At 43.0% G+C, this 22662-nt stretch overlaps 1 protein-coding gene across 1 annotated transcript in view; it reads left to right on the forward strand.

Moving 5' to 3' along the window:
• Positions 1-22662, forward strand: part of LOC137526173 (lactase/phlorizin hydrolase-like) — a 65526-nt gene that overhangs the window by 10648 nt on the left and 32216 nt on the right. The window contains exons 7-13 of the mRNA XM_068247392.1: positions 1854-1932; positions 3950-4640; positions 6107-6752; positions 10809-12362; positions 13898-14166; positions 18011-18301; positions 20109-20307. Of these exons, the coding sequence (XP_068103493.1) occupies positions 1854-1932; positions 3950-4640; positions 6107-6752; positions 10809-12362; positions 13898-14166; positions 18011-18301; positions 20109-20307 (3729 nt within the window). The remainder of the gene's footprint in view (positions 1-1853; positions 1933-3949; positions 4641-6106; positions 6753-10808; positions 12363-13897; positions 14167-18010; positions 18302-20108; positions 20308-22662) is intronic.

Raw genomic sequence — 22662 nt, forward strand, 5'->3', positions numbered from 1 at the left:
TCTGACATTACCGATAGGTTTTGGGCTAGTCCATCTCTCCATAGGGCATTCTCAGCATGGCCTTTATTCTTTATAAAGACATTTCCTGAAAAAGATTTATACAAAGATGCTGGTCAGCTTCCCTGCTCACTGCACACTTTTTTGGCAGTTGGACGGAGCAACGGTCATTCACTAAGTGCTTTTAAAAATAAAGAAAACCCTGCGAACCCCCTCAAGAGAAGATGGGCTAGTCCAAAATCTGTCGGTAATGTCAGATTTCTACTACCTACTGTAAGTGACAGCAACATAGTAGAAAAGTAATTTATGGATCATTTTACTCTGGAAGAAATGTACTTCTTATTTGTATATGTTTACATGTATTTAATTTTTTTGCGACAGAGGTCCTTTAACCCTCTGGGGGATAATCCCGAGCTGAGCTCGGGGTAAGCCGCCACAGAGGATTTCTCAGGCCCTGGTGGGCCGATTTGCATAATTTTTTTTTCGTTGCACGCAGCTAGCACTTTGCTAGCTGCGTGTATATACCGATCGCCGCCGCTCCGCGCTGATTCGCCGCTACCCGCCGTGCTGCGCCGCTCCCCCCCCCCAAGACCCCGTGCGCAGCCTGGCCAATCAGTGCCAGGCAGTGCTGTGGGGTGGATCGAGACTCCCTCTGACGTCACGACGTCGTAGACGTCGATGACGTCATCCCGATCGTCGCCATGGCGACGGGGGAAGCCAAACAGGAAATCCCGTTCTGAACGGGATTTCCTGTTTGCTTTGTATGCCGGAGGCGATCGGAGGGGGTGGGGGGATGCCGCTGCACAGCGGCTATCATGTAGCTGCTGCGCCATCTCCTGGGCGATATAATTGTATCCCCCAGGAGGTTAAGTAATAATGCAGGTTCATTAAAAATACATTTAGATTCATCTGAAACCCCATTTAGTAGTATTCTTATATGGCATATATGACAAAAGTAGTAACATGTACAAACAGGAAATAATTAATTGTGTTTTGTTAACTTTACAAAACACAGAATTATGATTTTGAAAAGGGGCCTTTAATATTATTAAAAACAATTTTGTATTTTAATTTGCAGCCTGCTATGAATCTCTAAAACTGATGGAGAGTTCAAAGGGTAGTTCTTTGCAGTCATGGCAACAGCACTCTGGGGTCCAGACTGCCAAAAGATTTCCATCTTGTATAAGTAATCAGTTGCATGGAGCAGGAGTACTTGCTACCTGGACTAGAAGAGAGATTGGACGTTGCCACAACTAACTGTTTCTGCTAGGAATGCTGTGCAGTTTCTGTGGTTTATAAGAAAATATGAACTGTGATTAGGGTGGAATAAAGTTCCCCATTATTCCATGAATAGAGCTGAAGTGGCAAAAGTGCTTTTTCTCAACAAACGTGGAATTTAGCCTTGGAAGTAGACTTTTACTAATTCTACTTACTTACCTTTACAGGCTAAGTACTTACTTACTAAAGCAATCTTCCACTATGGCCCCTCCCCTGGACCCTCCTGACTGTGATTAGTGCTGTGGAGGAAGCAGACAAGCTGAAGCACCATGCCTGCCCCGCCCCCTTATCCCATGTGACTGTATTCCCTCTCTCCCATGTGATGTCACTATCACCTTTCCCATTTCTACTGCTGGAGTTTGTGCATTCCCCCCATTTTCCTCCTACAAACCAAAAACAGTGATAGGATAATTGGCATCCCCCAAAATCATTTCTAGACCATTTAATAGATAGCAGATTGTGAGCCTCTCTTAAGGACTGCTAGTGACTTGCACTGTGAAATACTGTTTTGTGGAAAGTCTGTCAAATTTGATAATATTGTATAATAAAATAAATCTACTGTGTTTTGTATTTTTCAGAGGTGGTTGGCACTGGGGAGGTATTCCTGGGATATGATGTCAGTGGATTTCTGCTTCGGTCATTGGATGTTGAAATAAGGTAAGTCTGGTGAGTCAGTGCTCATATTTTTTTTTAAATAAAAGATGAAGAATTTTAATCTATTAGGTAAGTTTTAAGCAACTATGATAAAAACCCAAAGTTAAAAATAATTTGATCAGTCCATTATTTTCAAATCAGAGTCTAGCCACAGCTTATAAATTTAGTCCATTATTAAAGAGACACTGAAGCGAAAAAAAAAACTATGATATTATGATTTGTATGTGTAGTACAGCTAAGAAATAAAACATTAAGATCAGATACATCAGTCTAACTGTTTCCAGTACAGGAAGAGTTAAGAAACTCCAGTTGTTATCTCTATGCAAAAAAGCCATTATCTCTACGACTTTCAAAGTCTTGGAGAGGGCTGTTTTCTGACTTTTATTATCTCAACTGTTAGGTAACTATTTACTTTTCCTCTGGCACAGGAGAGGTCATTAGTTCACAGACTGCTCTGAAAGAATCATTTTGAATGCTGAGTGTTGTGTAATCTGCACATATTAGAGAATGATGCAATGTTAGAAAAAACACTATATACCTGAAAATAAAAATAGGAGAATATTTTCTTTGCTGCTAATCTTCTAGTAATTATTCATAGTACACAACCAATTCATTACATCATATATTTTTTTCCGCTTCAGTGTCTCTTTAAGCTGCATACACTTGTATAAAAGCTTCTCTTGCCTCAGCATTAGCCTGGCCCTGGTTAAAACAGGAAAGGATAGGTAAATCATGAGACAAGTTTTGTAAATAAACCCTTTCCCTTACGTCACGCCATAGTAATAACCCCAGACACGAAGACCTATATGCAGTTCACTTTTTCTCCTGAGTTTTCTCCTAGGAGAAATGTTAAAACTTGTTAATAAAATGCCTTTTAAACCACCAGCAAGAAAACAAATATTCAAAATAATTTTGATAGTAGTTTTTCAATTACGGTACTTTTTGGTACCTTTTATTTAATTGCAAAGTACAGAAAAGTTATTTTAAATACAAGATGAAAAATTATCTCTTAGGAGAAAAATCCGGAGATAAAGGCATCAATTCACTAAGCTTATCGCCTGTCTTTAATAACGTTTCTAGAGTTGTTACCATGGTGATAAGGTATGTAGTACTCAGGAAACATTTTACCTCAGGCAAATCTAAAGTTAACTCTTCTGTCTTTAAGTTAACTCTCCAATCCTTAAAATAACTCCAGAGTTAAAGACAGGCTGTTAATTAACTGCATGTGAAAATAACTACAGAGGAGGTAAATTAACTACAGAGGAGGTAACGTAAGGAATGAAGAGATAAGATAACTCTGTCACTGTGTGGAGGTAAGTTTTATCTTGCCTTATTATCTCCAGCATGATCTTAGTGAATTGAGGCCAATGTGAATTGCATATTCCACTTAGACAGGAAAGAAAAGACAATCTATTTAGATACGAAAATAAGATCAGGCTCACATTTGATGGCTTTTGGTGAATTTAATTCCTTGCATCCATTGCATTAGAACTCAAGAATTATTGCTTATTTACCAACTTTAATTTTAACTCAAACCTACAAAGAAATAAAGTGAATTATTAATATCTCCCAGGTATTGATTGTTGGCTTGGTCTACTCTCTTTCACCAGATACTGGGCAAAAAGTGGTGGGCACGTACAATCAACACTCAATATACATTTCAATCAATGGTATATCGATGGTGTTTTTAGTAGTTTCATTGTTTATGTAGAACCTAAGTTCTAATCCATTGCAAATATGTTGTTGAAATCCACCTTATGTTTTGGAGCGCTTAACATACTGGTGGGGAAAACAAAAGTACATGCATGTACCTGGATGTATGCTTTAAAACACAGCAAACTAGGCAACTAAACAGAGAAAAAGCTTGAGGTAGACATTGCTAGTTAGATGATATCCACTAGTAACCAATGGAAATGCTTGTGCAGAAATTGAAAAATGGTGAACTCTTCCCAACGTTGTAGAATAGCAGATAACAATGTACATTGGGTAGGAGCATTTTTTGAAGTCTCTTATTTTGCAGACCAAAGGAGCTAAGGAGCAGGTCAAAGGAGCAGCCAGGGAAGTCGTTGAGGTCATCGTTCACAACGGTCTGGGAAAAGTTCTCCAGTCAGTCTCCAGATGAGCGTGATGAGGTTTTGCCAGTTCCCTTCCCAGATGACTTTCTCTGGGGCTCATCCTCTGCTTCTTTCAAAGTGGAAGGAGGCTGGGCTGAGGGAGGAAGAGGACAGTCCATATGGGATGTTTTTGGACAACATGGCCAAGCCAATGACAACGCCACAAGCAATGTGGCTTGTGACAGTTATAACAAGATTGACTATGATGTCTTTTTCCTGAAGGGTCTACAGGCTAACATCTACCACTTCTCCATCTCCTGGTCCCGCATCTTCCCAACAGGACTCAATTCCACAGTCAGCTCAGCAGGGGTGAAATACTACAATAAACTGATTAACAGGTTACTGGAGGAAAATATCACACCGATGGTGACGTTGTACCACTGGGATCTTCCTCAGGCCTTGCAGGAAAAAGGTGGCTGGCAGAATGAAGACATCATCAACGCCTTTGCTGATTATGCAGATTTCTGCTTTAGCAACTTCGGAGACCGAGTGAAGCACTGGATAACCTTCCATGAGCCTTGGGTGGTCAGCTATGCTGGTTACGGGACTGGAGAACACGCGCCGGGAATTAAGGACCCTGGAAACGCTTCATTTAAGGTATCCATAATGTAGAACCCTCAGTCTACAACTTTAGTATTACTATAAAATCAAAGTTTTTTTGTCTTTAAAGTGGATCAGAGATGAAAAACTAACTATGACAAGTAACTTGTCTATATATCTCATCTAAAGATTAGATAGTTTACACAGCAAATCTAGCTGCAAACAGCTTCAACAGTTTCATGTTTATTTATTCCTGTGATGCAATGACAGCGGCCATGTTTTGTTTGTCACATTACACACAGGCAAGCTGCAACTGCATCTCCAGCCCTCAGCTCACTCCCCTCTCCTGCTCCCTCCTCCCCTCTGCCTCTGAAATCTCTGGCTAGTAACCTCCTCCTCCTCCTGTCCAGACTGAGCTCCCATAAGCCCTTGCTACATGGAGTGCCAAGGCACTTTGAGGTGTGGGCGAGGCTTGTTTATTTTATAGGGAATTAGAGTATTAAAACAAAAACAAAAAAAGTATTTGGCTTGAGGAATGCCCTATAAACTATATGTAAGGAACACAATTATGCAATGAGTAAAAGTTTATCTCGGATCCACTTTAACATCTTTTTTTTTCAGCTTTAAGCTCACCCGAAGTGAGCGGAAAATGGAGGCTGACATATTTATTTCCTTTTAAATAATGCACATTGCCTGGCTGTCCTGCTGATCCTCTGCCTCTAATATTTTAAGCTGCATACCTTGAACAAGCATGCAAATCAGGTGTTCTTTTGCAGGTCTATGATTCAGACACTACTGCAAAGACTAACAAAGATCAGCAGGACAGCCAGGAAGCTGATATTGTTTAACCTTCTTAGCGGTAACCCCGAATCAGGCTTGGGCCGAAAATCTAAAAATAATTATGCCTCCATGGAGGTTAAAGGAAACAGGCTGTCTGCATGTGGGGTTGGTGTGGCTCTGTAAAATTTAAAGCTACAGGCTTGCTATATACCAGCGGTTCTGGATGCTAGCCTGGCTTCAGGGGCATAAATAGATAATTTACATATTCAGTAGCAGTGCATTGTGGGTAACCACCGATGTTCACTTAAAGCTGAATTATCACAAATACCTTCTGTTTTAAGAAGGCAAGTCACACTAACCATTGCTTTTTAGTGGGAGGGCTTTGCAGTGTCTTTTAGTCATCTATACTTTCCTAGTGGTTTTAGGTCACCCCGAGCTGCTTAGTTACTCTGTTCTACCAAATAAATATGGCAGCCTCCTTATGCTTCTCACTTCAGGTTCCCTTTAAAAGAAACTTCATGATGCATGTTTTCATTATAATTATCAGTCAAATTTTACAAGGATCAGCAGTCCTGGATACACAAACAGCAACTTTGCCCACTGTCGTAAAAATGTGGAACAATGTTAGGTGGTACTTGGGAAGGAAGTGATGTATGATCTGTATTTACTTTTAGTTTTCGGGATGTTGTGTGCTGTAAGAACTCTTTGAGCCCAAGCATGCTTGTATTCTTATTTATTTATAGGTGACCCACAACATTGTGAAGGCTCATGCTAAGGCCTGGCATGTCTACAATGATAAGTACAGAGCCCAGCAGAATGGTAAAGTTGGTATCTCCCTGAATTCAGACTGGGCAGAGCCAGGGAACCCCACCGAGCAAGATAGTGTGAGTGCTGCAGAGCGGTATGTCCAGTTCATGCTAGGATGGTTTGCTCATCCTATTCTCGTCAGTGGAGACTACCCTGATATTCTGAAGGCTCAGGTCCAGAAAATGAATACCCAGTGTCCTAGTACAGTGCAACCATTACCCACCTTCACTGAAGCAGAAAAGATCAATATCAAAGGCACTGCAGATTTCCTGGGCATCTCCCACTACACATCACGGTTGGTCAATGACTCCAGTACCTCAAGTTGTGCAGCTGACTATCATTATATTGGTGGGTTTACTCCATATATAGATCCTTCATGGCCAACCACAGCTTCTCCTTGGATCTCAGTGGTACCATGGGGTCTCCGGAGGCTTCTAAACTTCATTAAGGAGGAGTACGGAAAGGATGGCCTGCCAATATACATAACTGGCAATGGGATGCCAACATCCATGACAGAAGATGTGTTTGATGATGCAAGCCGGGTGGAATACCTGACTACCTACATGAACGAAGCTCTGAAAGGTAATTATCCTTTGTGATGTACAGTATATCATCAGTGCAAGTGTAGGACTTGGCTACAATGGTTTTCATGGAAGAAGTTTGTTTGTAACAATATTTCACACCTTCTCTCTTTCTTGCAAGGTAGGGAACTTTCAACCAATATTTTTTAAAATGTTAATCATGAACTGTTTGGTAATATGTGGTCTTTTATTGTTCAAGTGCTAGCAGAGGCGTGAGGGAGGGGGTGGGGGTTTCAGGCACCAGTGATACGGTGCTAGATAGTTGCAAAACTTTACATTGTATCCGGAGGTATGAAGGTGGTGAAGGCGGAAGAGCGATCCATATCAAGTGGTGTAAGGTGGTAAAGCAATCAGTATCACCAGATTCCCCCACATCTTGCAATCAATATTGCCAGATTCCTCCAGATTCCCCCACATCTGGCATACATTGCATAGTGCAAACTTTAAAGGGACCTGGGCTAAAAACACACAGATAGCCAGCAGCTAACACAACATCCCAAATAAACAAGATTGTTGGTTCCACATATCCAACAGGAATGTGGACTAAGCCCCTCTGCCGGCCTAGAGGGGTTCCTACGGTAACAGTGGTTGTACCCGCATCCTACACATACAATGAGCATATCCACAATTCGACACGTCTGATACAGTATACAAAGCCTGAGGACAGACTTACCTGAGGTCACCCGCATGGCCATGAGCCCCTAACCTCGTAGGGTGCAGTCTGACATTGGGGAGGATCACCAACAGATTCCCTTTATGCTTCTGCACAGTTTTTCTGCATACATTGCATAGTGTCAACCTTCAAATAGTGAAGTAGGCTACAGGGTTTAAATTAACAAGTAGTCCAACTTATCTCTAAGTGTCACTAAGACAAGATATAGGTGATCCCTCAAGAACCTCAAATCAAGACAGGTTCTTTTCTCCAAAACATTGACGCCTTCTTGGCTCCTGGTTGACTAGAATCTGGCTTCCTTTATTTTTTCATTCAGCAAATACATTCCAACACCATTCTGCTAAGCAGAGACCAAAACTCCCATTATTATAGAAGCATGGTATGTGATCCCAGTAAATCTGGATAACCCCCAAAAAATACAAAAGGAAGATACCAGGAGCCAACAGTGCGACTTGCAATAAATACCATACAGTGCTTATAGCTTCCCCTTGGTATTAATCTCAGAATCTAGGTTCTCCCTTGAAGTGAGTAGAGTTCAGAGAGTCACTAGCTGGGCCACATTCCTGACCATCCACATTGCATGCAGTGGGCATATCCACGCGGAGACTTCCTAGATCATCTGTTTCCTGGCAAAGATGGGGCAAACACAAAGAAGTAAGCACCATAGAACACTCCAGCTTCCACTGTTGTGCAAAAGAAGCTTCCATGAAAGATAAGCCCATCACTCAGGCAACCTGCCACACCTCCCTCTGGTGTTTGGAGATCAAACAACTACTGGTAGACAGAGAACCTCATTTGGTAGACATTGATGTAAAGGACAGGTTAAAGAGAACCCGAGGTGAGTTTAAAGAATGTTATCTGCATACAGAGGCTGGATCTGCCTATACAGCCCAGCCTCTGTTGCTATCCCAAACCCCACTAAGGTCACCCTGCACTCTGCAATCCCTCATAAATCACAGCCGTGCTGTGAGGCTGTGTTTACATCTGTAGTGTCAGTCTCAGCTGCTCCCCCGCCTCCTGCACAGCTCCGGTCCCTGCCCCTGTCCCTTCCCTCCAATCAGCAGGGAGGGAAGGGATGCAGGTGGGGACTGGAGTTCTGCAGGAGGCGGGGAGAGCAGCAGACTGACACTATAGAGATAAACACAGCCAGCTCTGACAAGCTGTTTGTCAGCAGCGTGGCTGTGATTTATGAGGGATTGCAGAGTGCAGGGGGACCTTAGGGGGGTTTGGGATAGCAACAGAGGCTGGGCTGTATAGGCAGATCCAGCCTCTGTATGCAGATAATATTCTTCAAACCCACCTCGGTTTCTCTTTAAGTGTCAAACCATTCCCTGGAGGGTGCTTTTAGCATTACAGCAGTAAAACAATATGGACTGTGTCTATATCCCTGGTCTAATTAAAAATGTAAAATCAAAGAACCTTGTTGGATTTTCTGCTCATTCCATTCTCTAAAACATCTTAATTTGTAAGAAGCTTAGTGTATTTCAGGGGGAAAAAAGGCTAGCCTTAAAGAGACACTGAAGCGAAAACAAATTATGATATAATGATTTGTATGTGTAGTACAGCTAAGAAATAAAACATTAGGAGAAGAGACATAAGTCTAATATTGTTACCAGTACAGGTAGAGTTAAGAAACTCCAGTTGTTATCTATGCAAAAGAGCAATTGAGCTCCACAACTTTCAAAGTCGCAGAGAGCTCTGTCTTCTGAAGCTTGTTATCTCAACTGTCAGTCATTGTATCTTCTGTTTCTCAGCAGAGGACAGGTCGAAAGTTCACTGGCCTGCTCTGTAAAATAATTTAGAATGCTGAGTAGTGTGTAAACTGCTAATGTTGGAGAATGATGCAATGTTATAAAAACAACTATATAACTGAAAATAAAAATATGAGAATATTTTCTGCTACTAATGTTCTAGTAATTATCCGTACGACACAACTAATTCATTATATCATAATTTTTTTTTCCGCTTCAGTGTCTCTGTAACAAAACGCAGTAAAAACTGTTGTCAGCCTTTATGTGACAGAGGCTTTGGAGATAACAGGTGGCCTCCGGTCTACACTTGTCAGTGGCAGCAGAAGCAGCTGAGCCGTCTAGCAGTGCAAATCCTTGCTGAAGCATATAGAGAGAGAGCTTTGTTTGTTAGCATCCTCAAAATTAAATGTTGCACATTAAACAATTATGCTAATTTATTCTCTAAATATCAAATTCTAAAACTTTGTTTTGCAACTTCAAAGCCATGGGAGTGGGAGATGTGATGACATCATCACATTCTACTCAGCAACATAGGCCTATAACTAATACTGTACTGTATGTGCAAGACCACACTGTGGGACTCCAAAATAGAGCATACACCTGACCTAGAGGCACTAATGGTAAACAATTTCAGCCAGGCCCGGATTTATATCATAGGAGCCTATAGGCACAGATCTCCTGGCACCCTAGACTTCACCCTCCATGAACCTACAAACTCCTGCCACACAAGCAAGTGTGCTGCCTGGCCCAGCTGTCACTTCTCCCTTACTTGCCTTGGCTGTCATAGCTACAGTTGTCCCTTAGTATTAGGTGGCCAAAGTTACCCTCAGTATTCAGTAGCCAGTAGTGCACCTGAATGAAGGGAGATCTCATCAGTGGAATTCAAAGAGCAGGGTGATAACCTTTCATTTACACTCTGCTCAGGATGCTGCATAGGGAAGGAGGGAGGGAGGCATTTAGGGGAGGAAGTGAGCCGCCTTTCCATCATCAGGCGCCAGTAGGCACGTGCCTACAGTGCCTTATGGTAAATCCGGCCCTGGTTCCAGCAGTTTGTACTTGGTTTTCCAATACCAACACAACTGGTGTGTTAAAGCTGTGGTTTCTTTATAGCATTTAAATTCTATAAGATTTCTGCCTGGATTCCTGAAATAAGACATACTCCAGCTCCGTCTTCCATAATTCTGTCCAACTCCATCGTACACGTCTCTACTTATTCCTTATCTCTACTCAAGTTACAGTAAAATTCCATGTTTTACGTTACTGAAACAAAGCAGAATTTCCAGTAAACACATGCTGTAGGGCCTGATCCAATTCATGCTTTCTCCTAAGTTTTCTCCTAGAAGATAATTTTTAATCTTCTGTTTAAAATAACTTTTCCGCCCTCTGAAATTGAAAAAGTACCAAAAAGAAGGTGAAAAGATACTGTCAAAAGTATTCTGAGTATTTTCTTGCTTGTTGGTGGCTTAAAAAGTATTTTATCCATAAGATGTAGGAAAAAACTCAGAAGAAAAAGTGGATTGAATGGGGCCCATAATCTGACTAGAACTTATTTTTACAATTTAATTTAAATTTACTGTGAGAATGAAAGGCTACTAATAAATTAATTTCAGTTTCTGTGTTTGTTTACTTTCAGCCATCAAGAGTGATAGTGTATCTGTAAAGTCTTACATAGTTCGCTCCCTTTTGGACGGCTTTGAGGGCCCCGAGGGCTACAGCCAGAGGTTTGGTCTTCACTACGTGGAATTTGGGAATGCAAACAGACAACGAACTCCGAAGAAATCTGCCTACTTCTTCTCTACAGTTACCAAGAACAATGGTTTGGTAAAATTTAAGTCAACTAAGCCAGAGTCTCCAAATTTAACATGGCCGTCTATGAAAAAGTTAACAGCCCTTCCACCTTCAGACATCCCGTCAAAGGCTAAAGTTGTATGGGAGAAATTTTCAGGGCAGACAGACTTTGAAAGAGACATGTATCATTACGCAACCTTTCCAGATGATTTCAAATGGGGTGTCTCAACCTCAGCGTATCAAGTGGAAGGAGGATGGAATGCAGATGGAAAAGGTCCAAGTATCTGGGATACATATGCCCAAGAACCTGGAAATATTCCATCAAATGCCAATGGGAACGAAGCCTGTGACAGCTATCACCAGCTGGATGCTGACCTTTACATGCTGAAGTCACTAGGAGTGAACAGTTACCGTTTCTCCATCTCCTGGTCCAGAATCTTCCCAACGGGACGAGGAACACACAATGAAAAAGGAGTTGAGTATTACAATAATCTCATTGATGGTCTCTTAGCAAATAATATCTCTCCGATGGTTACTCTCTATCACTTTGATCTTCCTCAAGCTCTCCAGGATATAGGAGGTTGGGAAAGTGATGCAGTACTTGATGCTTTCCATGACTATGCAGACTTTTGTTTTAAGACCTTTGGAGATCGTGTCAAGTTCTGGATGACGTTTAACCAGCCACACAGTTTTGTGACAGCAGGTTATGGTCTTGGTGTGTTTCCACCTTCAGTATCCCAGCCTGACACTGCCCCATATAAAGTAGCTCATAACTTGTTGAAGGTCCATGCCAGGGTCTACCATACCTATGATGACAAGTATCGAGCAAGCCAGGGAGGGGTGATCTCACTAAGTCTCAACACAGATTGGGTAGAACCTAAAGACCATACCAGCCAAAGAGAGATTGAAGCTGCAGACCGGTATCTGCAGCTTACACTAGGGTGGTTTGCTCACCCTATCTACAAAAATGGTGATTATCCCGAAGCCATGAAGTGGCAAGTGGCCAATAAGAGTGCTCTGCAGGGCCTCTCGTCATCCAGACTGCCTGTCTTTACAGATGAAGAGAAAGCCTACATCCAGGGCACAGCTGATGTTTTCTCCATTAACATCTACACCACCAAAATAGTTCAGCACAAAACACTTAAACTGAGCCCTCCGTCTTTTGAAACTGATCTTGATATTACAGATGAGACTCCTTTAGGGTGGCCATCAACAGCCATTTCTACACAAAAGGCAGTAGCCTGGGGGATGAGGAGGCTGCTCAACTGGGTCAAAGAAGAGTATGGAGATGTCCCCATATACGTCACAGAAAATGGAGTGGCCACAAACAGCAACCTTGATGTTGATGACACAACCCGATTTCTATATTATAAGACATACATTGATGAGGCCTTAAAAGGTTAGTTGCAATATATTCTATACTGTTTTCTTATATTCCTTTTGTCCCCCCAATAGTTATTCAAATTACAATATTAGGGGATAATTATACACAACTGGTTTTACATGGTCATAACACTCTCATTCTTCTACTGTGGTCTTCAATGGCCGGGTCATCTTTATTACATCTTTATCACGTCAACAAGGGTGTAAGTACAAATCATAAGTCACACCAGCAAAAGTTTTATGGCCCTTCCCCCATGCTCAGACTCCTTTCTCCCTCCATCCTTGGTAACCCCACAGCCCGGAAGCACATGCGTCAGGAGTTTTATAACAAGTTTGGCCATCATGATCCCTACATCCATAACAAGTGTGGCCATTACTGCATCTGATCTGAAGGAGGATGGACTCCTGTACTGGAGGAAGGAGGGGTATGAAGCCCCCCCTCCCCCTTCCCAAAAGAATAAATGCAGCAAACATCAGGGGTAGAAAAACTCATATTTTCCTAATAAAAGCAAATTTCCTCCTCAAATACACAGTGTACTGTGTACATTGTACCGAAATTGAGATGTGGGACGAAGTCACAGGCCAACCTCAATGTCTAGATGCCATCTCCATCCCTTATACAGTTCTCTGGTGTCTAATGGACACCCTCCCTCCCCTATACAGTTCTACAGTGTCTAGTGCCCCTCCCTATACAGTTCCCCAGTGTCTTGTGGTCCTCCTCCCTCCCCTATACAGTTCCCTGGTGTTTAGTGCCCCCCGTCCCCCCATACAGTTCCCCAGTGTCCCGTGGTCCTCCTCCCTCCCCTACACAGTTCCCTGGTGTCTAGTGACACCCCTCCCTCCCATACAGTTCCCTGGTGTCTTGTGGCCCCTCTCCCATAACCATGCAGCTTCATAGTTTCAGCACTTACCCATATTGGCTTAGCCAAATTTGATGGCACTGCTTGCCAGATTTGGCCCATGGGCCAGAGTTTGACACCCCTGATTCAGAGGATCCATTAATTACATCATGCGGAGGCTTCTAGCTTGGATCCTCATACATGCTAGTACAGGGCCCACCATGTCATTTCAGTGGACACACTCCTATAGTCACTTATGGAAGGACGCATAGCACATTCCATCCCCTATACCCTTTGTTGTTAGTGGAGGGATCATGGCTGTCACAGCCAGTAACAACCCACTCCCGTTCTGTTGACTGGTGATGCAGGTGGTGTGCATTGTGGGATTGGTGAAAAGGATTCTGGGATAGTGTTGTGATGAGGGGGCATAGCCAGTTAGCCACTCTACCTCCCTCTTGTTCTCCTGTAAAGCAGAAAGGATGATGGCAGCAGGACCCCTAATGCTGAGAACTCCAGTGGATGAGTATTGAGAGGGTTTTCCAAAGTTGATACTTACCTACGGCTGAGGAACTGGGGACGGGACGTGCAGAAGGATTGACCAAGACTGAATTAAATAATGTTTATTCTTTCCTGTGTCATATTCTTATTAACTGCTGCAAATAACAATCAGGGATGAAACATGGAGGTAAACCTACTTCTTCCTTCTACACAGCTTACAGCATTGACGGGGTGAATGTGAAAGGCTACACGGCCTGGTCACTCATGGACGCCTTTGAATGGAAGTCTGGGTATTCGGTGCGATTCGGGCTGCATCATGTGGACTTCACCAAACCCAGTCGCCCGAGGACAGCGAAACGATCTGCTATTTACTATGCTGAGGTCATACGCAACAAAGGGTTCCCTCTACAGAAGGAGGATGAGTTTCTCTATGGGGAGTTTCGTCCAGACTTTGCCTGGAGCGTGGCGACAGCTTCTTATCAGGTGATAAACAACATTTTTTTTTCAGTGGGAAAGTATTTGTTTTGTCAAGTTCAGGCTACAGAGTATGAAGATTTCCCATCGCTTCAATCTAAAGTACCCAAATCAGTGGAAACACAGACAGCAAGAAAAACACTTTTAGCAGCAGTTTACAGAGTACATATTCATGTCACTGACTACCCTCAGAAGAGCTCACAGTGTTATCCCAACCATAGTCATAGGCTAATGTGCTACCATATTAATATTATGTTTTTCTACAGCACTGACATCTTCTGCAGCACTTTATAGAGTGCGTAGTCATGTCACTGACTGTCCTCAGAGGAGCTCACAATCTAATCCCTATCATAGTCATAGTCTAATGTCCTGCCATATTATTATTATTATGTATTTATATAGCACTGACATCATGATCTTCCGCAGCACTTTACAGAGTACATAGTCATGTCACTGACTGTCCTCAGAGGAGCTCACAATCTAATCCCTATCATAGTCATAGTCTAATGTCCTGCCATATTATTATTATTATTATGTATTTATATAGAAATGACATCATGATCTTCCGCAGCACTTTACAGAGTACATAGTCTCATGTCACTGACTGTCCTCAGAGGCAGGGCCGGATTTGTACTTTCCAGCGCCCTAGGCCGGCTGTCACCAACCGCCCCCTCCCCATTCTGTCCAATTCAGACTAGTTTGAATGGGCCCTCCTCTGTTTTGCTGCTTTGCCCTGTTCAACAAAGAAGCAGTGCATGCTCTATCCACTCCATGTAATTTTGCTCTCCTGTCTGCATGCACAGCAGGCGATAGTGTTCTGGGCTTGCATACTTCAGAAATGATGCTCATGTATGAGCAGCACTTGTCAAGTACGCATACCCATAACACTCCATCAGCTCCTGTGCACATGCATACAGGAGTGCAAAATCACAGGGAGCCCCAGTGGACATCGCTGCTTCTTTGTACTCTGTGCTACTTGCTGCCGTCAGAGCCACAAATAGGGGACAGTGCAGCACAATGCAGAGAAGCCCATCCAAAACAGAAGACAGGTAAGTAGAAGGATCCGACACTACACACACTGGCATATATGTAGTGTAATGCTATATACACATGATGCAATTTTCTGACAGATTTACTGTCAGGTCGATTATTTCCATCATGTTTGAACTGATTTCAATTTTTCGATCAATTTGCTGTTCACTTCTATGAAAAATCATTCAGAAAATTGATTGGAAAGCAGATCGGACATGTTGGAAATAGTCGATCTGACAGTAAATCTGTCAGAAAATTGCATTGTGTGTACCCAGCATAAGCTCAGGTGTACTTTACACAGTGACAATTTAGCACTTAAGATAGATCTTAAAATCAGTCAGCAGGAAGTTTTGTATCAGAATGACACTTTTTATTGGCTAACCAAAAGAAAAACAGTGAGCCTTTGGTTAATGAGCCATCTTCAGACTTTGTTATTGTATACAAGATGTTAGGCACCAGGGCCGGTTTAAGCAACAATGGGGCCCCAGGGCAAAATAAACCTGGGGGGCCCCCCCAACATATACCCCGGAACAAAAATCGGCATTAGGGGACCTTTTTTGCAGCTGGTATAGTCAGGGTGTGAAGTCCCAATCGGTTAGAGCTCCACATTCTGGCTATCCCAGCCTGCATGGGGTACAAGGGGTTACAAAGTTTCAGGAGGGGGGACCCCACATAATTTAAAAAAAAAAAATTCCCACACTCTAAACATAAAAAAAAATTGGGAAAATAGGAAAAAAATACCAGGGATCTTCATACAGCCATATGGCGGCTGTATAGCGATCCCTGGCCAAAGCGCTGCGGCTGCGTATAGACCCCCTGGAAACCCCATCAGGAAATTTATTGCGCTTTCGTTTGATGCATGTAAAATTACTCTACCGTTAGGTTTGCTAGTGAAAGTGACATTTACCGCATTTAAAACTATACTTTTTTCCTTCTAAATTTTAAAATCGATTTTCTCAAAAACTATAAGGTCTTTTTGAAAAATTGTTTTTTCCTCTTATTTCTAATGATCTCCTTAACATATCCTGCAAATTTAGGATTTCTAGCATTTAAGGTGGATTTGCTATTAACCATTAAAGTCGGCAGGTTTTTAAATGTTTTTTTTTCCCTTTGAAACTTTAAAATCGTTTTTCTCAAAAACTATAAGGCCGATTTGCAAAATTTTTTTTTCCTCTTGTAGCCACTGGGGGCCCCTATAAGCTCTGGGGCCCAGGGGCAGCTACCTGCTTTGCCTTAATGGTAGCGCCGGCCCTGTTAGGCACACAGCTTTATATATACAGTCAGCAGGAGATGCATTGATTGTTTTGTAAATATAAATAAATGTAACACAGTTGTCATTCTGTTTCAAAACATCCTACTTTCATTGATGGCTAACACAGTACTTTGCTGGTAAAAAAAAAAGCCAGGAAAGAGTTAAACTCACACAAAGAATGTTGTTGTCATTCTCTAGGAGAAAAAAAAAGCCATAAAATTAACAGATCTGAGGTCTTTAACAGCACTGACCTACTAGTAATAAACCATCAGTCAGGGAGAGGGGAGAGCTGCTAATTCCTGCCTGTGAATGCGTACTGCATGAAAAAAACTAATCGGAACTCAAGAGTTCTGCTACTTGAGCCCATATATTTTTCTTCTCACAGCAGATTGTTTGTCCCCTGTTATCATACAGGTGACAGCAGATGCTGACTGGCATAACACACACTTTGCACAAGTGAGAGAGATGCAGGGATCTCTGGAATTCAGGCAGACCAAAGCAAAGCAGGAGATGTGATTTACTTTGACATGTGACCTCTTATCTCTCCAAGTCCTGCACCCTGCTGATTTTTAGCGCCCTAGGCCGTGGCCTCTGTGACCTTCCCAGAAATCCGGCCCTGCTCAGAGGAGCTCACAGTCTAATCCTTACTATAGTCATAATCTAATGTCCTGCCATATTATAATCATTTATTTGTATAGCACTGACATCTCCTGCAGCACTTTACATAGTACATAGTCACTACCATGTTCATAGTCTTATGGCCTATCATATTAACACATCTATACCATACAATGCAGCAGTAATCACTCCCTACTTGGTCTAACATGGCTTAAGGCCTTGTTCACATTGCGTTCCATTCGCGTGGCCGTCCGCGTTGGCTTTTTTTCTTTTTTTGAGGGGTCTTTTTTTTCCGATTCCCGGCACTTGGGTGAGCGATTCATTTTTGTGCTTAACAGTTTTGTGTTTTTTTCCGAGCGGTTTTGTAATTCACTCCCTGACTCAAGTCAGGAAGCGAACTCTTTGACTGCAATGTATTTATTCTTAAAAACGCGAGCGCAATTTTCCTATACCTGTCCGGCGATTTTCCTATACCTTCCATTGAGGCGGAATCGCCCCGGAAATGGAACACGCAGTGCTTTCCTAGCCGCACCGTGCACAACACACGTCAATATGAACCTTCTCATAGACATTCATTGGCGACGCGGTTGGGGCCGTTTTTAAAAACCACAGGAGGCGGAAAAAAACGCGAAAACACCTGCAGTATGACCAAGCCCTAAATGCTGTTGAATTATCCCAAAAGCATGCAACAATGAACAGTGAATGAATTGCATGCAGCAATGAATTTTTTTGAACACCCAAAAATGAACAGAAACACTACTTACTGAAACCATTGCATAAAACCCACGTAAATCCACATAGATGCCGATAGTGTCCTGGCCTTAACTCTAATGCAGGAATCTTGTCAATCTAGTGCTACCAGGTATGAATATTTACCATTCCATTCCTTTTGGAGTAATTGTAACAACACTCCTACATCTATGTTTTTGTGGGTTTTTTTGTCACGCGTAGATTGAAGGAGCCTGGAGGGCTGATGGGAAAGGGCTGAGTATCTGGGACACGTTCGCACACACCCCAACCAAGATCACGAATGATGACAACGGTGACGTGGCCTGCGATAGCTATAACCGGTTAGATGAGGACGTGGCACTGCTCAAGGAACTCAAACTCACGCACTACCGCTTCTCCGTCTCCTGGCCACGGATCCTTCCAGACGGCACCAGGAACTATGTGAACGAAGCTGGGCTCAATCACTACATCCGCCTGGTTGATGCCCTTTTGGCTGCCAATATTATACCACAGGTAATACAACATAACAATAGGTTTGATTTGCTAAAGGCCCTTCTAGGCTGAAGAACATTGAAACACCCATGCTGAGTGTAATTTTCTTTCTTAAAACAGAAGTTATTTGCAATTATTCAGGTTTAAAGTGAACCCGAGGTGAGAGGTATATGGAGGCTGCTGTATTTGTTTCCTGTTAAACAATACCAGTTGCCCAGCAGTCCTGCTGATCTATTTGGCTGCAGTAGTGTCTGAATCACACACCTGAAACAAGCATGCAGCTAATCTTGTCAGATGTGACAATAATGTCAGATACATCTGATCTGATGCATGCTTGTTCAGGGTCTATGGTTGCAACTGATATTGCTTAAAATGAAATCAATATGGCAGCCTCCATATCACTCTCACCTTGGGATCCCTTTAAAGTGTCAGGGCAGCTGCGGACCGACTGTGTGCTCCCCCATCCTGTTCCTGTCGCTGTGAGCATTCAGTGCATGTGCAGTACTACTGGACTGCGCCTGCACCCAGGCCTGGTCTGCCCATGATGCCAAGTGAGGCGGCTTCCTCAGGCGGCAGAAGTCAGGGAGCAGAACCAGGCAGAAACAGGAAGTGAAGAGAGTGTCTGGCCAACCTATACTGGGGGCAACTGTACCTATACTGAGGGTGTTTTTTGGGGGCTCACGGCAGCTAGAACGTGCGGTGCAAATTGTTGGGTCCTGTGCGATCATTCCAATTCGGGGAAGGGGGGTGGTTCGCATCCTCACACGTTTGCCTCAGGCAGCAAAAAGTCTAGAACAGGCCCTGCCTGCACCGACTGACCCCGACTGGCCGAATTACCAGGCGTAGGAGAATAATGAGGGACCGATCAGACTGAAGTGGGCTAGAGGAAGCCCCAGGTATGTATTAATTTTTCCTTCGGGTGTCATCTCAGGTTAACTTTAAGTGAGCATCTGTGGTTTCCCACGATGCATCATGCCTGAATATGCAAATGATCTCTTTATGCCCCTGAAAGCCAGGCTTACATCCAGAACTGCTGGTGTATAGCGAGCCTATAGCTAATACATTTTACAGAGCCACATCAACCCAACATGCAGACGGGTTGTTTCAGACTTTCTGGTTCTTATCAGTGCATGGCATGGATCAGTGGTCCTCAAACTAAGGCCCGTGGGCCGAATGCAGCCCCCTGAGGCTTTTCACTGACCCCTCACTCTCAAAATCTATTACTTATAGATGCGGTCCACTGCATCTTTAAATATCTGCGACCCACATATAGAATAGCAGTGCTGGCATCACCCATCCACATGGGTTCAATTAGACTTCAGGTTGTCACCTGGGTATGCTTCACTGTCTGTAGCTGTTGCAAAGATGTTCTTTGGGCATTACATGAATAACTGCTTCTCCTCCGGAGGAGTTCTCCTCTGTGTTGCAGGACATACTATCTGCACATGCTGCCTTGGGGGACATACTATCGGATTTGGTTAAAATGGGAAATATAAGGGCTGCACATGTTAACAGGTAATAGTTTACACGACTACCTAGGCTCAATGTAATGTTTTCTACATGTCATGTATACTCTGCCCCCCCCCCCCCCCCCCCCCCCCCCCAGCAGTCTGAAGTATGTTGACCTGGCTCTTGACCGAAAAAGTTTGGGGACCCCAGGCATGGATTGATGTAGCTTTATAGGTCAGGGCTTGGACCAGAGAACCTACAAATCCAGCTTAGTTTTTTTTTTGCTAGCAAGCTGTGTGCTTTACTCATACATAAACATTTCCACTGTGATACTCGGTGTCCTGCTTTAACTCATAACCTTTTTCCCACTCATGTCCAGGTGACGATCTATCACTGGGATTTACCTCAAGCTCTACAAGACGTAGGAGGCTGGGAGAACGATACCATAGTGCAGAGATTTAGGGACTACGCTGACCTGCTGTTTGAAAGATTGGGGGACAAAGTGAAATTCTGGATCACTCTGAATGAACCGTACATCATTGCTAATGTGGGACACGGTTATGGCATAGCAGCCCCAGGTGACCATTCTATTATCTTTCAGGCCAAATCTTATTCCCAAAGATTGTGGCTTCAATTCATGAAGCAATACCGCATTCCGGTAATGTAGAAAACAGCTGATTTTACCAATCATCTTGCCAAATGTCAATTCACCAAACCTATTACTGTACTAAAAACTAAAATTACCAACTAGTGAGGTAAATGACAGACGTGTGCGCTAATTGCCTCAACACATGTCAGTAAATGTCAATTCACAAAGATTAAAGCATTCGGTAAATCAAGTAAAAGTGTTTGTATTTATCTCTAGCTCTGACCAGTCGGTAACTTACATTCTTCATGCAGAGAAGCTGACAGATGTAGCAGACAGGCAATAGGGAGAGCCGCACAGGCCTGCTTTTCATCCAATTTGATCTGATGCACTGGCGGGCGGGACTTCAGAAGGAGGAGTAGGAAAAGTATACATTTAAAAATGCTTCTGTATCTTTTTAGATGTGCATATTTGTACACTGAAGAGATCCCTCTCTTTACCTTTTATTGAATAGATCATCATGGGGGGGTCTGTGTGGCTGATATTGTCAGGGTCGGACTAGGACACTGGGGGCCCACCAAAAGAAATTTCAACCTGGGGCCCACACATCCCATGATTGCGGTGAAAAAAGGGCGTGACCATGCACCGGAAGGTGGGCGTGGTCATGATGTATTATGGACAGGGCCCAAATGTACATAATCTTAGCAGCATTGTAATTCAGACACACTGCTGCCCAGCAAAACTTTGCATAGAGCCCCCTCCTTCAATATAAAGTAATGTCCTACTTTGCAGATGTTGCGACCGCAGAGGTTGCAGAGGTTGCGACCACATCGGGGCCCTTGGGCCAAAAGGGCCCCGAAGGGCCCTCCCTCAACTACAGTATCACCTCTCTATTGGTCCTTTGCTCATAATACCGGTAATCACTTCTATAGATACTTTGAACAGTGGTAATCATTAACAAGCTATTTCCCATCCCCTTTTTGCACCTCTGACACTGTAGTTGCCATTGGCAGGTTTTGGTGCGTCGTATCAATTGTTATGTATAGAGTGCTTGGGGGGACCCATTGTAAAATTTGCATCGAGGCCCACAGCTCCTTAGCTATGCCACTGTTCTCAGCATGAGTGATTACAGCACTGAGAAGAGAATTTTTGTGCTGCAGGCTGGAGCTCTGGAGCTCTGTCAGACAAGGAGTGGGGGACCCACCAGAGACCTGGAGGGGGGGCCCACCGAGGGAAAAAACTGTACTACTGTGGCCCAGTCCGACCCTGGATATTGTGGTGAAAACCCTCCCACAGTATGATGTCATGACCATGGCCCTGACAGTTTGTTGCCTGTAAACCCCGTTGCATTGTGGGAAATAACAGATTTTTCCAAGCAAGCAGTATCTCCCTCCCTGTGCATACAATGCTCAGTAAACAAACATTCTGCACAGATCCCTTGGCAGAACTAAATATGTAACCACTAGTGATAAATTTAAGCATGTAAATCAGGGGGAGGAAAGATTTTACAATGGGTAAACACGGACTAAAAAAAAATCTAAAAAAAATCTAAAAAATAAACAATTTTATTTATCATGATATTTTCACTACAGTTCCTCTTCAAAAGGAACCTAAACTGAACCTAAAAAAAAAACAAAATTAGCTTACCTGGTAATGCTGTTTTTAATAACCCTCCAGGACAGGTGCTACATATGAGATTTAGGCCCGCCCCCAACAGGAAACACAAAGATCTAGCTCTCTATAAGTTCCACCTCTAATCTCTACCTGCCAGTCTGTTCCAATTAACTGTTCCGATAGAATACTTTAAACTCCACATATTAATAACACTCTAACCATTTACTCCTTATTGGTCATGTTTACAACATATAGATAGTTATACCTTCATAAATTTAGGGTGGGTCACCTGTCCTGGAGGGTTATTAAAAACAGCATTACCAGGTAAGCTAATTTTGGTTTTTTCAAATAACCCTCCAGGACAGGTGCTACATATGAGATGATATGCAATAAATAACACTAACCTTAGGGAGGGATCACAGCCTGAAGAACTTTCCTTCCAAAAGTCTGTTCTTCCGCTGCTAGTAGATCCAGTCTGTAGTGTCTGATGAAGGTGTATACCGTCTTCCATGTCGCTGCCTTGCAGATATCGGTTGCTGTTGCTCCAGCTTTGTAGGCCCAGGAGGTTGCAACTGACCTAGCTGAGTGTGCTGTTATCTCTTTTGGACATGGAACTCCTTTAAGTTTATAAGCTTCATTAATACAGGCTTTAATCCATCTTGCTATAGATGCCTTGGACATGCCTTCACCTTTCGTTGCTCCCATAATGTTAACAAATAGTGCTGTAGATTTC

This window comes from Hyperolius riggenbachi, chromosome 7, assembly GCF_040937935.1.
Source record: "Hyperolius riggenbachi isolate aHypRig1 chromosome 7, aHypRig1.pri, whole genome shotgun sequence".
Classification (NCBI taxonomy): Eukaryota; Metazoa; Chordata; class Amphibia; order Anura; family Hyperoliidae; genus Hyperolius; species Hyperolius riggenbachi.